The 15,706-nt window shown below is 52.6% G+C and overlaps 1 protein-coding gene across 2 annotated transcripts in view; it reads right to left on the bottom strand.

The window, feature by feature from the left end:
- The window catches only part of SIM2 (SIM bHLH transcription factor 2), a 53,756-nt gene that overhangs the window by 16,131 nt on the left and 21,919 nt on the right, over nt 1–15,706 (bottom strand). For both annotated transcript variants that reach the window (XR_003518162.2, XM_027584868.2), the window contains exons 5-7: nt 13,412–13,497; nt 11,232–11,431; nt 6,396–6,502 (exon numbers count right to left, since the gene is read on the bottom strand). Coding sequence is in view for 1 of the 2 variants with exons in the window: in XM_027584868.2 (XP_027440669.1) it covers nt 6,396–6,502; nt 11,232–11,431; nt 13,412–13,497 (393 nt within the window). In the remaining variant the exon portion in view is untranslated. The remainder of the gene's footprint in view (nt 1–6,395; nt 6,503–11,231; nt 11,432–13,411; nt 13,498–15,706) is intronic.

Here is a 15,706-nt window from a genome sequence, read left to right as displayed (position 1 = left end):
TAAATTTCCATTGTGTTCAGCCCCCTAGCTGGTGGTACTTCGTTAGGACAGCCCCAGGAAACAAAACCACCCTCCATGGGAAAACTGGCGGATGCGATCCCCACGCTCCGCCTGCTCTCATCCCCCCTGCCGGCTCCAGCCTCGGGGGAGTATAGCCAGTGGGTCTCAAGAAAAGCCACGTGTTCCTCTAGGGAGCGTGTACGGTCCCCACACAATACCCTGCTCTACACTGAGGCGCTCTGATGGGTAGGACGGCGTGGAAAGCACCTTCAGGAAGAACGTCCCCAAGGGCCACATTGTGGCACTGACCACGGAAGATGGGCTGAGCCCGACCCATGTGGCAGCCCGAAGGTACAGTCTACACCTCTAGATGTCCAAACTGCTTCCAGGGATCAGGACAAGGTGTAGATCACGCTGTGCCTTCTAGGATTATTTCCTGGTCCATCGCTCGTGGTTCCCCCGTAAGGCACAGGCTTCCCCACACCTTCACTTGCAAGACAAAGACTCCTCTACCTCCAGACTCTGCTTGGAGAATAGTATCTAAAAAAGGATCTGAGTATGAATTAAATGTGGTCATCCATTTCCAGTCCAGAGGCAAGCAAGGCCAGCAGCAGGGGCTAGGGTCGCCTGAAACGGAATCGTCACAGTAGATTGGAAACTCCTTTCAAGTTTATCTTCCATTTGAAGACCTCCGTCCCCTGCTCCACAGTGGAGCTACAGAATGTATGCAAACTGGTATCCCATGTACCACATAAGCTCATGGATGGGCTCTGTTAGTGGTACAGAGCTGTTGTTACTCAGAGTGCCTTTGGATGGCCATGTGTTAGCCACAGGCTCTACCACTCCCTACTGCCCTACAGTTGCCCATTCATACATGTCACATGCCTGGCCCCATAAACATCTGGGTTTGTGACTCTTGTGGACCATTTAGGGTGTGTTCTCTCTGGGTGTCTACCAGCTGTCCTATAATTTTGTTATAACAGTTATTGCTTGAAGTCTGTAGACCACATATTCAGGCTTTGAAGCCTTTCTGTGATATTGAAATGTTCTGACAGTTGGACATGGCCTGTGTTCTCTGTGATCTGGGCCCATTCTGGAGAGGGGCCTAACTAGAGAGCTCGGTGACATTCTTCTACCACCTTCGACAAATAGCCTTGTGGACATCATAGTTCTTCCAAACTGTTGTGTCCAGAGGAAATCTGCCCGGTGTCCCTCAACATAAATCATCAAGGTCACTGATACCAGTCCCTTCCCAAGCTGTGTATCGCCCTGAGGCCACATGATGTCATGCCTGCGCCGGGGCCCACACTCAGCAGAGCCACCCCAGGATGGCAGGCGGGGAAAGGCTGGGAGGGTCAAATACATTCCCTAGAGGGTCTGTGTTCATTTTTCCTTACAAAAGCTTCTGGGGAAAGCCCTGGCACAGTCTGACTTGCAGGGAAGGCCCAGGTCCACAGGGACACAGAAGCTGGGATGCGAGGGCCATGCCAGGCCCCGTCTTGCTGACTTCTGGAATCCCGTGCTCCCCAAAGACAGCACTGCCCAGCCCTGCTTCTCTGTAGGAAGCTGACTTTCTGGAAGGTGTTGAATTCTCTTTCTTTAGGGGCTGTGCTTTCTTTGGACCCTGTGGATCCCTGCTCTGGGTTAAGATAATATTTTGAACAATGTGTGAAAACCATTTGGCTGACTGTGGTCCTCCAGAGCCACCACTGCCTTATGTCCAACTCTGCTGCTGGCAGAGCCCTTTGCCCCGTCTCCAGGGATTCCGGGGTTTTGGACGCCAGTGTGGAGAAAATCTGGCCTTGGAAAATCGGACAGTGACCTCCCTGGGTGTTGGCAGATGTTTCCTGTACTCAGTGACCTCATCAACTGCGAAGACAGATGCGTCTGTATGTCTCCCTATAAGAGGAGGCCAGTGCCCCCCATGGCCTTGGAGTCCCGAGGGTCACCATAGTCCTGGCCACCTCCAGCCGCCCTCCGTTGTGGGGGATGGAAAGGAAGTGGCACAGGCCGCCCTGCATGCCTGAGCTCCTGGGGCAACCAACCAGGCCAGCTCCAGCTGTGATCGGAATGAAGGACTTGAGTCCCAGGCTGGCAGGGGCCACTGTGCGGATCCGGGACCTGGGTGAAGCCTGGAGGGCAGGAGGCTGGGGCGGGGCCCCTGAGCCCTGCCGTCAGTTCCTGAAGCACCACGTCAGCGGCTGAAAAGTCACATTTTCCAAATGTCGAATCCTGCCTTCTCAGAATTCTCGCCTGCCCCTCTGAAGCCGGCCTGTCCAGCCGGGCCTACTACTTGGATAAGGACACAGAGCTCTGAGGGGAAGTCCCTGTCAGGGACTGAACTGTGTCCCACACAAATTCGTATGTTGAAGTCCCGTCCCACAGTACCTCAGAACGTCACCGTGTTTGGAGATAGGATCTTTAAAGAAGTAATTGAAATAAAATGAAGTAATGGGGGTACCCTAATCCAGTTTGGCCAGTATCCTTACAATAAAAAGAGATGAGGATGCGCACACACACACAGAGGGATGATCACGTGAGGCCGCAGGGAAAAGATGTCCGTCTACAAGACAAAGACAGAGGCCTCCGGAGAAACCAGCCCTTCTGACACCTTGATCTCAGATTCAAGCCTCCAGAAACGTGACAAAACACATTTCTGTTGTTTAAGCCCCTCAGCCTGTGGTATTTTGTAATGGCGGCGCGAGCAGACCAACATAGTCCCCATAAGGATCTGAACAGCATGAGGTGAAAGCATTGTCCAGAAACAAGAATGTAGGGCCCTTGGGTAGGGCTGGAAGGAGCTGGACACGTCCTCTGGAGGAGAGGTGACAGCAGATGACACCATGTGAGGAGTGAAAACAGAACTGGAAAGAGTGGGGGGCTTGGCTTTCCCCAGCCCCCACGGGGCAGGAGTTTGGACATGGACAACACTCCAAATGACCAACAGGGACCCTGGGCAGTGGGGACAACAGGGCCCCGCAGAGAGAGGTGACCAGTGCATGCAAGGACAAGACGACCACCTGGGCTGGGAGGTGAGGAGCAGCTTGTGGAGGGAGGGCTGGATGGAGAACACCTTCATGAAGCCTGGAGACCAACGAGGGGAAGGAGGCTGAGGAGACACAGGCCTCTGGACCTTTGCTCTGATCGATGCCTCCTCACATCCCTGCCCTCACCACGGAGGGCACCCAGCAACTTCCGACGGCCCCATCACCCTCCTGAGGCCTTTCTCTGGCAAAGCCCACTGTGACAGATGTGGGGGAGCAGGGGGGTTAATAGTCCCCGAGAGCGGCCTTCAGCCAACAACTGGCAGGAGCAGGAATATAAATACCTCAGCTCACTCCCCTTGGCGCCATGACTGAGTCCCAGTCAGACAAGCCCCTCTTAAGGCTCCTTCCCCTCCATGACTTACTTCTCTCTCCCCTAACCACGTTTCAGTGGCTGTCCAAATAAACTGCTGTACTTGAACTCTAGGCTCAGGGCCGTCTTCTGGAGTTGGCCCCTCTGGCCCCAGTTGTGTGCGTGGGGAGACTGGAGCCTCAGGTACCTCACAACACAGAGGTTTCAGAACTGTCCAAGCTCCACACAAGACCCGGCTTCCAAAGACCAGGCTCTGCGTGTTGAATACATTCCCTTTCTTCATCTGAGAGTCCCAGCTTTGGAGGGGAAAGTAATGGTTTTCCTGAGGGGGACATCCAAAGATGGTTCCAGTCCTGGAGCCAAGGTGTGAGCTCCGGAAGACTAATTCCCACCCCTATTTGTGGGAAAGAGCCTCGGCTGTTTCTCGCTGTCAACGCTCCTCTAGCTTATATCTGGAAAACTGGCAGAGGGGAGTCCGGGGCCGATGTGGGGCTCATGGTAGATCCCCAAGGCCACGCCCCATCTCCCCACAGCCTGCTGGGACATGCTCTCTGCCTCCAGTCCCTGTGGTGTTTCTCCACTGTAGTGAAGGTCACTGCCCAGCAGCCATCATTGCCAATATTGCTATATTTAATTTTCTTTGATTTACCAATTCTAGCCCATTTGGAGAAAATAAAAAACCACCGTGCTCCCTCTGGTTTCTAAATGCTTCTGTCTTTTCCGTGTGTCTCCTGGAAGCCTGTGTATGTCTTCCCTTTCAGGGCTCCCTTGGATAATCGAGATGTCTAGAAATACCAAATCCCAAGTGAGATACGGTGAATTTATCATGCAGATTGCAGAGGACCTCTCAAATGAAGTCCCTTCAGAAGCCGGCTGAGCTTGGGAAGATTGGGGCTCCTGATGGAGCAAAGACAGGCTCCACGTCTAAGAGCCATCTTGTGGTGGAAACCGCTCAAGGCTTGAGAGCCAAACAGGCCTGGACTCTAGTTCTGTCTGACTCAGCTGCTGCCCTCCCACAGGCCTCCAGCCCTGGGGCTCACCTGCTCATTTGGGAAATGGACACAAGGGCCGCCCGGCTCCCCGCACTTGACGAGAGGCCAGAATGGATACATGAAAAGCTTCCAGTCTGTATGGTCACAAGAACCTCGCGATGATCATCACTGTGGCCTTTATTACACTATTACATTTCCAGATACAAATACAAATTGTATTAATTTCCCCTGGGCGGGGGGAGTCCCTGCTCCCCTCTGTCAGCCAGGCAGCGCAAGCGATAAGAAATGAGACTTAAAATGAAGACTTTTAATTCCATAAGTTTTCATTCTCTGTGCTTAGAGGCCTCATGTCTTCCAGCGCAGCCCCACATTGAAGAGCAACTGTTCCTGCAGGTAATTCGGGGGATATCAGGGCTTGCTGGATATCAGGGCTCCTGACAAGCTCCTGCCTCCATGGAAGGAGGCTGGGGACCCATGGGGTGGGGGCTTTCAGAGCGGCCACTGCCTTCTCCACTGGCAGTGGTAGTGGCAGGGAATGTCCCTCCCGCCCCCCCCCCCACGGCAGTGCGGAGGTGTGGGCCCTCACGCCTGTCCTCCTTTCTAGATTGTTCTATGGTGATGACGCTGCTCCACACCCACAAAGCAGACACCTCTTCATCTCCCGACCGCTCTAGTGACTCCAGAGCACACACTCTCCCCTTACTCCCTGCGTGGCAAGTCTCCCCAAGAACTAATTCTATAATTGACACTGCCTACCCTGTTTTCCAGCTCCCGTATCAGCGAGGCTGACCTACGGATCCCATCCAAACAGTGAGCAGTTGCTTCCTGACCAAGCTGCTTTCAAGAAAAACAGGGATGTTTGTATCACGATTCGGTTAATTGAAACGCAAGAAATATAAAGGCTGCTCACAACTCCGAGTCTGTCCGTGCACAGCGACCTTTCCTCGCTGTTGTAAATCAAAAGGGAGCAGGAAGAAGCTGTCTGAGTCTGCCCAGCGACACCCTAGTAACTGCCATGCCCGCCGGGTCCCAGTCGACACTGACCGGGCAGGTAGACCATGCGGCCAGAGTGAGCAGTCCTTGGACCTGCCATCCACCCTCAGCTCGACACCAGCAACTTGTCCTCTAACGTCTCCTCGTCAACACGAAGCAAAGCCAGATGGGGGTCATGCTGTCTGGGCTGCACTGCAAAAGATCTGGCCCCTCCATCCATCTGCACCCCCTTAACAAGCACCCCTGAGCCGGCCATTGGCATGGAGGGCTGGGCTGTGAGAGGATGAGGTATCCCACTCCATGCCAATTCTTTGCTGCTTCAGGTTGGATTCTAGAAGAAAAGTGTCACTTCTTTAAACATTTCAGTGACTCGAGCCCCAGCCCCACCCCGTCCAGATGTTCGCCCAACTGTCTGCATTGGCAAATCGAATCCTGAGTATTCACTCTTTCCATGCTGACTTCTCCCATCTTGGGAACCTGGGGTCTCCCCTGAGCTTGCCAACCGAGTGGTGGACAGGGGTCAGAGGCTGGCTGCTGCCTGCTTCAGCTCCAGGCTCTGCCGGCCTCTCACCGTGTGACCCCGGGCACGTGGCTTAACCTCTCTGAACCTCGGCTCCTCCTCAGTAGTCAAAGGGGGAGATGAACATGAGACGCTCCCTCACTGGGTTGGCAACATATTTAATCACTTAAATCAGTGCCCGACGGTAGTAAGGGCTCTGTACGTGTTGGTTCTTTTGCTGGTCGCCCTCACTTGCAACTGATGTCCAGATGTCATAGAGAAACGGAGGTTCCAAATCCACTATCTCCAATCCAGCAGCTTCGGCACCATCCCACACCCAATGGAGTGTCACCTGAAGGTAAGCTTGGACGTCTGAGAACTGACCAGTAGCTGTGCTTAACCAAGGGGTGGATGGAGTGTGCAGGAGGTTTAAAATTCATACATGCACGACAGGCGACCATTGTACCAAACAAGGGCCGCCTTCCTGCTCCATCCTGACCACCTCTCCCTGGCCAGCCCCGGCCCACAGCCCGGCGCGGGTGAACGGTACTCACGGAGGTGGTGTGCATAGCGGAGGTGGAAGACGTCACAGCCGTGCACGTGATGGTAGAGGGTCTTCTCGATCAGGTCCTGCGGCTCATACCCAGTCAGCTCGGTCACCCTGGGGGGTGGGGGGGACAGTGACTCTGTGGGTTACTCTGCTCTGCAGATTGTCTTTCATTTAAACTAATATTGATTTTGCCAACTAATCAAGTGCTAAAAGGCTCAGGGCGGGGGGTGATGTTGGTTTTGGAAACCGAGAATGATCTTTTTTACAAGAAGAGAGTCTTTGAACTCTAGCCCGGTGCAGGATGTAGCACTTTCATGAGTGGGAATGTTCTTCTGAAACTACCAGCTAGAAGAACATTTGGGATGGCTTAACGTGTTTTCCTCTTTCAGGGTGAAACTTCTCTGGGGGCGCTTACCAGTGAACTTTGATGCTGATAGTGGGAGAAAGACCCACTGTCCAGGGGCTTTGGGGTGACGGTCCAATGGGAACCTTTGTTTTTTTTTTTATTGTGGTAAAATATGCACAACAGAAACTTTGCCATTTTAACCTTTTTAAGTGTACATTTAGTGTCACTAACTACATCCACAAAGTTGTGTGACCAGCACCCTTTCCATCTCCAGAACTCTCCACTGCTCCCCACCTACCCACCCAGGTAACCGTCACTCTCCCTCTGTCTCTATGAATCTGTCTATTCCAGGTAGCTCATAGGAGAGGGACCACCTGGGTGGCTCAGTCGGTGAAGTGTCTGCCTTTGGCTTGGGTCATGATCCCGGGGTCCTGGGATCGAGCCCCGCATCGGGCTCCCTGCTTAGTGGGGAGTCTGCTTCTCCCTCTCCCTCTGCCTGCCACTCCCCCTGCTGTGCTCTCTCTCTGACAAATAAATAAATTAATTTAAAAAAATAGATATTTCAGAGGAGTGAAATGATTTGGCACATGTCCTTTTGTGTCTGGCTTCTTTCACTTGGCATCATGTTTTCAAGGTTCGCCGAAGTTGTAGCATGTGATAGGATATCGTTCGTTTTCATGGCTGGGTAATGTTCTATTGTGTGTAGATATCACGTGTGGTTTGTCCATTCACCCACTGATGGCCACGTGGGTGGTTTCCACATCCCGGCTACTGTGTGTATGAGCCTGGACGTCGCACACTGGACACGGTGGTCTCAGGATGCTCTGGTTGGGCAGTAGCATCTACAGACTAGCTGGAGACATGGACTCCTCCTATCAGTGGAGGATGGTTGCACAGCCCCCAGAAAATAATAGAACAGCCCCCCTCAAATATTGTGACTGCAAGGTAAACCCGCAGTCCACTGGCAAAAGGGCAGCCTGCTCCTGGGGTTTTCCTGACACTACCACCTCTCTGTTCTCATCAAGCCCCAGGAATATGAATTTCCCACGTCAGCTCTTTGAAGAAAAGCAGCTCTCAACGTCCAAGACCACATCATCACTGGCATTCGGATCGCTCCGTCCAGAGGTGAAAATGGCAGGCGGCAGCGATGTTGTTTCCCAGGCCCTGGGCAACTGAGCTGGGAGCCGTGCCCTCAGAGGAGGTGGCCCGAACGTCTTGGTGACAGATATTCAAGAACAGATGAAAGAAGAGGACAAGAGGGATTCTAAGGGAAGGGAGGCAGTCCTTGCAGGAGAGGTGGGGCCTGAGGACGGGCCGGGACTGGGGGTCCTGCTGGCTTGTATCTGAAATGTTGGCTGGAAATGAAACAGGGAAACCTGACCTCATTCCATAACCTGCTCCCCTTTCTGTTGAGTTCTGCATGGGCTTTGGGTCATAAATCTCCAGAAGCCTCATATTTCCCTGGAATCGGTCACTATTTGGTGTACACATTTCCATGGTGTTCCTTCAGGGTGGGAAGGAGACGGGGCTGGAGGTAGGTGGGAAAGGGAACGTGCCACAGCCTTTCTGGGCCCGGGCGACTTGTCTAAGGGCCACCTAGAACTTCAGGCCCCACTGGAGTCGAACTGTGTGGCAGGAAAACTGAGACCTGGCTTACCCCCAAAAAGAAAACCTGGCATCTCTACTATGTGAGGATGAAAGAGGCTTCCCAGACCCTTTGGAAGTAAAGTTACAGAACAACGGCCCTGAACGTGTAAATGAATCAGAAACACATGTATTAAGTTTCTCATCAAAGTACACACTGGTTTTAAAAATTAAAGGGAAAGAGGAGGGTCTGGCAGCACGCCCTCCTGGTTTTTTCCAAACCTCCAGTGTCTGAAGACCTGTCAGAGGGATTTGCCAAACCCCAAACATGGCTGGGTTCACCCATCCTTAGCAAAAGCACCAGCTACAGTTTCAAAGTGAAATACCACAAAATCCCTATGAACCAAATTTCAGGTTATGCTGAGTTCAGTTGTGTCTGGGATTACACTGGGTGGGGAGCAAAGTGGCCACCCCCCAGTCCACCACCCAGGCCCCTGTGACTCTAGGGCCACTGGGCTTCAAGCCAACCCCACACTGTGGCTTCTGGGGTTTGGATGCAGGAGCTGACATCTCCCACCCCGCCAGGCCATCCTGCTGACCTCTGAGTCCTGGCCCGGCCCCTCTGTCCCCCAGCCCAGAGGCCTATCAAAGACCGAGCTGCAACAGACCGGAGACCAGAGTGAGTGTGAAGAATTCTCCAGCTCGTCTCCGACCCTCTTAAGTATCTGCTAGATGACTGGAGTTCAGAAGCTTTGCTAGAAGCTTCCTGGTACTTAGCTGGGAGAACAGCAGTGGACTTCTGCAGAGACAGGGAGTCTTCTTCAAGATCACTGTCTTTCTTTCCTACTCACCTCAGGGGTCCGGCCCTCACCCTGAAGTGGAGGGACGCTGGCATTCGAGAAAGTCCATGCCTGAGGCTCCCACCATGAGCTAGTCTCTCAGCTAACCTCCAGTACCCTCTTCTGCAAAACCCTCCTTCTGTCCTTCACGTTTCAAAGCTGCGTGCATCGAACAATTTGAGAAGACCTGAAATCTCTTCTCCCAGGGAGACCTCCCTCCTTCCTCTTCTAGAGAATTCACTGAGCCCCAGAGGCTTTTCCTAGAATCCTCAAAGGAAAACTAGGAGACAGACATAACAAGGGAGACCCTCCCAAATGTGTGAAATAATGAACTTGGACAGCTGAAATTCCCTTCAGTTCACTTTTACAAGTGGCTCCTGAATCCAGAAAGAACCCCTTCCCACGGCCTGCTGTCACTTCCGCCACACCCCCAGGCAGCCCAACCCCCCGGGGCCCCTCTCTGGGCAGGGGCCTGTCTTCGCTGCAGGAAAACAGCATTTGTCAGCGTCTGGCCGCCCAAAGGTGCCGGCCTCCTTCCCCCAAAGAGTTATATGTACACTTTCTGGGAGCACAAAGCCAAGTCTGTCATGTCAACCTTTGTCATTTCTCTACCTATGAACAGTTCTGAGGTCCTGACGTGTGCTAACGGTGACCTAGGCTAATTCATGTCTTCGCCTCCCACCCCAACCAGATATGTGTGATTTTCTCCCATAACTGGTTAAAGTGACCAATTTTATGTCATGTACATTTTACCACTATAAAAAAGGTGGGGGAAAAAAATCTATAAATCTTAGCAAAAATATATATATATATTTATATTTACATATGGATGTATCTATCTCCTTTCTCCCAGAAAGCTTAGCCACACACACACCCAAAAGCAGAAGCGGGATCTCTGAACATTTAGCCCTCCCTGTACAGCTGAGGACTCTAGGGGGCTACCAGGCAAAGTGACTCACCTTGCAGTCCCATCAGGCTTTTTACTTTTACAAATGCTTCCTGTCTATGATCAAATTTCCGCTTTCCTAATAGCCTGTGGGTAGCCGAGTGGGCATGGTGGGGCTGACTTGTTTTACAGATGAGAAAATGGAAGCCCAAAGAAGCCCGGCAGGCCTGAGGCCTCAAGGCTGGTGAAGCCTCACCAGCCAGCCCCTGCGGCCACTCCAGCACACCCCTCCCCGGCGTGGCGGGCTTCGGCAGGCCTAGTGAACAACACATCAGGGCTTCCGCCTTGTTCACTCTCCCTTCTCTCTCTGAGACGAGATCCTCAGACCCAAGTAGTAGGAGGGCAAAGGATAGTTGAGAGAGATGGTTCTGGGGCCACTGCATCTTCGCCCTCCCCGCCAGCCAGGGGTGCCCTCCTAGCCCAGGCCCAGACGGGGCACCCACTGAGCTCGTGGCCACAGCCTTCCCCAGGGAAGGCCACCTGCCTCTCGCAGCCTCAGCTCCGGTGGCTGCCACAGTCCGAACGGCTTCCCACCAGCCTGCGTGGGCAGCCGCCCCACCTCACAGTCCACACTCACAGTCTTTCTTTTTGATTTTAAGGTCCTACCTACTTGACAGAGATACAAGACAGAATCCCGACATCGTGGGCCTTCAAAAACGGCTAACTTGTGTCCACAACACATTATTCCCAGTTCCCACTTCAGTGAAATGATGAAGGGGTAAGTAAATAATATAAAACAACCTGGAGAAGCTGGCTACCCCTGAGTCCTAAGGCTGATAGCAATTCTTCCAGTTCGTGACCTGGTTCCACCAAATCGCTTTCTAACTCACATTCTTGAGAGAAAGAGAGAAAGCATGCAAGCAGGGGGAGCAGCAGAGGGAGAGGGAGAAGCAGACTCCCCGCTGAGCAGGGAGCCCGACGCGGGGCTCCATCCCAGGACCCTGGGACCATGACCTGAGCTGAATGGAAGGCAGACACTTAACCGACTGAGCCACCCAGGCGTCCCCCTAACTCGCATTCTTAGTATGACTTATTCCTCCCCTTATTCACAGTGTAGCTTTCGGGGCAGTTTCCACCTGTCGGCATCTTCGGGAACTCTGCAGGAGTATCAGGTGCCAAACTCACCTGGAATCCAGGAAGATCAGCTTCAGGTCGAGGCTGGCCCTGAACATGAACATGTTACTATGCAGCTTGATCTCTGTGATGGCACTGGGCGGCAGCGACTGGCCCACGGCCACCAGCCCCACGATCTGGTAGCACGAGTCATACAGGGACATGTCCAGCATATACTGCCTGATCTTCAAGTAGCCGCTGCAGTGGATGACCTGGGGAAAGCAGAGGGCAGGGTCAGCCGCCGGCAGCCCAGGAGGTCAGACTGGCATCCACTCCTCCTTGCTCGGGGCCTGCCCGCCTCTCGAGCATGCGGGACGATGCCCAGCCCAGCCTCTACTGAGCTGTTGGGCCAACATGCTTCTTTCTCAGGAAACAATATCATAATAAAATGTAAGGGTTGTCTTATCCAATCGACTCTGCTCAAGTAACTCCACAAGGTAAGACTCTAATACACAATGGATTTATCCATAATTAACTCATCACCAAGTCACTACTAGATGGTACAACAAAAGCACCATGGGAAGCTAACTCTTGGTTCCATGATGCTCGCTTGGGTACCTGTAATGCTCATTGCCTCCCAATGGGACTGGATTTGACATCTGTTAACTTGACATTTATATCACTTGACAAGCTATACCGTTCCAGTAAATTAAGAATTCTTTCAGTAGAATCAAGAGTCTTCCTTTTAATGTATTTTTGTTTTGTTTATTTATAACTCAAGAATTTATCCCCTTGTAATAAGCAATAAGCAGGAGTGGCTACATAGAAACCTGATTGTTATAGCCAAAAACCATGCAGGAGAGAACGTATAGTGTTTCAAATGTCAAACAGAAACATTTATGCAACCTACAGCCTCAATATTGGCAGGATTTATGTAAGTTAGAGTCAGTAAAATCTCGAAAGGATCCCAGTCATCACGACAGCAGTGATGAACAGCTGAAATCTTAAATTCTCTTTTCAAAAACGTTCCTCCAGGACTCCTGAATTCATTCAGTCTTTAGAGCTGCAATAAATCTTAAAATCCGCCCAGTCTATTGTCCCATCTTACTGATGAGGAGATGGAGGACAAGGTAGGTGATCTGTATTGCTTAAGATTAGACAGTTAATAAGCGGCAGAAATAACTCAAGACCCAAGTCTGTTGGGTACAGGACAGTGCTGGGGGTTCTCCACCCCTGGTCGAGATAGGCTTCGAGTCTGGGTCAGCAAATAAGAAATGTATCCCCAAACTATAAAACAGAGTGAGGTAAAGTCAAAGGAAAGAGCTCAGTGTGGGGTTCAAAGGAAGGGGCTGAGGAAAGGCAGCCCCTGGGGTGGGGAGGAGGTAGGGAGCGGCATTCCAGAAAGAGAGGACAAAGGAGGGAGAAACAGTAACTTCAGACTCCAGAGAGGACACAGAAGCTTGGCAGGGGTTGCTCAGCGCAGACTTCCCCCAACCTGCCCTTCCATCTGGGAGTGGCTGATTCTGGAGCTGAGGCACCGCGCCGCCCGTGGGCTCTGCGGGGGACCTACTCCTGGATTCTGGAGCTAGCCAGAGCAGGCGGCCAGGTCTGGCAGAGAAATGCAGCCGGGAGGAACTCTGCCCCTTAGCCTGCGGGCCTCCTGCTGGTCTTCTCCCTTCTCTGCTTGCGTCCCTGATGATCGTAAAATGGGGCCAATAATACTCCCCTCAGAGGACTGCCATGACTATTAATTAACTAGATGAGATGCCGCTGCTGAAAGCTCATGGCCCCTCAGAACGGGTTCTATCATTAGTCAAGCACATCATAGTCATCATCCCCGGATTTGGCCGAACATTCGAGGGTAGGGGCACCGTTTCTGTGCTCTGAATACTCGCTGCCGACCCCGCAATAGGGATTCTCAGTAAGCTCGAGGGGCAGCTCCTCCAATGCCACCGACCTGAGCAAAGTAGAACCTACAGGAAAGGAAAATTCTACCCTGGGCCACGTTTATTCCTGGTCTCCTCTGACGACATCCGGCCCTCCTAGGATATCCTTGTAAGACACCAGCTCTCATACCTGCTGCAGGAGCAGAGGCAAGCGGCCTCCCCGGAAAGTTCTGCCTTAGGCAGGGGGAAATGTCTGGGTCCCTGTGCTTGGTGTCTGCAGATGTTCGCAGTAGGAAGCAAAATAGAAAGCAGTGAAGACCCAGCGCGAACGATTTCTTCCCTCCCCCGACAGGAGGATCCTCATACCTTGTATCCACTGCATGTCAGGCCCGCGTTTCTTTTCGCCAAGACACACTTCATCCGCAGAAAGAACGACCTCTCTATCTCATACTCTGAAAGCAGGAGTGAGGTTAGATTGGCCAACTGTCCCCCAACTGCTTCCCCCGATTTTGTCCCAACAACATCAGTCAACCCTCAGGCCCAGACCAGGCAGCCAGAGACCCTATCCCAGAATGCCCAGCCCCTGACCCAGAGAGTTTCTGCCTGTGGCCACGACCTGGGTGGGCTCTACAACAGTTAGCTTGATTTATCTTTTTTTAAAACTGACACTCCCACTGAAAGCCTGGCGTGGCTTCCACATGCCCCAGAGGGAAGGCAGCCAGAAACGTGGCCGTAGCAAGAGCTCAGGAGACACCAACCTGGGGCCAGGTGAGGACTCTAAGTGCAGTGGGCCCAGCCCCGCTCAACCGGCCCATGGTCCCCTCCAGGCAGGCACAGAGAAGCCTGGTGCCAAAGAAATCACCTTGGCCAGCCCTGGGGCGGATGCTTGAGTTGGCCAGGAGGGCCCAGAGGCATCTGACTTCCCTCAGGGTAGAGGATATTGAGTCAGGACTCCCAAGCACAGCCCTCTCCGCAGCACAGGGAGGCAGCCACGGGGCACCCATCCTGCCCGAGACTGCCATGGAATGGGGAAGAGAACCCAACAGACCCACTCACTCGGCCAGATGGAAGCTTTTGCCCTCATCTAGAGCCCCGGTCCGACCACCCCTCCTTTCTCGATGGCTCTGACCCTCCCCATTCAGTCTTTCCCTGGCTGGCCTGAAGGCCTCACCCACCAATCTCTGACCTCACTATTGCAAATGCAAGCGAGTCCCCTAAGGACACACCCTATGCTTCAGTGAACAGATACCAGTTCTCTGGAATGATGTGTCCATGCCCCTGGGTGAGGATGACGTCACTCCACTCCTAATAAACAGCTATTTGGTGGCAGTTAATAAATTAATTTTTTAAAATTTTTTTTTAAGATTTTATTTATTTATTTGACAGAGAGAAAGACAGCGAGAGCAGGAACACAAGCAGGGGGAGTGGGAGAGGGAGAAGCAGGCTTCCTGCCGAGCAGGGAGCCCAACGCGGGGCTCGATCCCAGGACCCTGGGATCATGACCTGAGCTGAAGGCAGACGCTTAACGACTGAGCCACCCAGGCGCCCCAATAAATTAATTTTTAAAGAAAGGTTACCATTAGGAGTGGAGGCAATGCCCCCCGCCCCTCCCCAGGGAGAGCAAGGGAATCGCCCGTGAGGCTCCTCACTTCCCCCCACTGTTGGAGGGGCAGCCACATATACCCATAATTCCTCTGCAGCAGGCCAGGGTCTGCGAGGCCTAAGGCTTCCCGGTAACATGCCTGCCTGTCTGCACCATTTCCAGCTACGCACTGAGGTGTGGACGCTCAGCTCTAAACAACTTCACCTGGTAATGACCCATCCAGTTTGGAGAAAGTCAACAGCACAACAACCATGAAGCAGCAGGGCGAGCTCCGCAGCAGAAAACCAGCTCTGTGGATGAGAAGCCGGGGAGCAGTCCCAGCGCCTGTGCACCTTACAGCTTGCACACTCAGATGGCAACCCCACCGGTCCTGGAGCTTCGTGTTTCTCTCGTGTGGTTGCTACACCTCAGACATGAACCCTGCGGGGGCTGGGATTGGAAGGGTCTCTTGATATTCCCAAGACTGGTTTGCTGTCATCTGATAAACACTTAACTTAAAGCTATGACATGGAAAGGTAACATGAAACCAGAGCTCGTGGGAGAAAGTCCATTCCTGTGTAACCAACACTCTGTGTGGAACTTTCTAGAACAATAACACAATGGTTTTTAGGAGTTCTCTAAGACTCCTGCAGCCTTTTCCAGCTTTAAACAACCCCGCAGTGGGGTCGCCTGGGTGGCTCAGTAGGTGGGCGTCTGCTTTTGGCTCGGGTCGTGATCCCAGGATCCTGGCATCAAGCCCCACATCGGGCTCCCTGCTCCGTGGGAGGCCTGCTTCTTCCTCTCCTACTTCCACTGCTTGTGTTCCCTCTCTCGCTGTGTCTCTCTCTGTCAAATAAATAAATAAAATCTTAAAAAAAAAAAGAAAATTAAAAAAATAAACAAACAACCCTGCAGTGAAAGAATGAGACTCAGGTGCACTATTCTCCTCCCAGCTCTCATTTTGCTAGAAATTACTTCTTCTGAGCTTATCTGTGTGCACTGATGTGGCCAGACCATCTGCAAGGACTTAAGAGTTACAGACCATAGTGGGGCGTATGGGTGGCTCAGGTGGTTAAGTG

This window comes from Zalophus californianus, chromosome 1 (genome assembly GCF_009762305.2).
Source record: "Zalophus californianus isolate mZalCal1 chromosome 1, mZalCal1.pri.v2, whole genome shotgun sequence".
Taxonomy (NCBI): Eukaryota; Metazoa; Chordata; class Mammalia; order Carnivora; family Otariidae; genus Zalophus; species Zalophus californianus.
The sequence above is the reverse complement of the archived record's forward strand: the minus strand, read 5'-3'. Positions and strand labels throughout refer to the sequence as shown.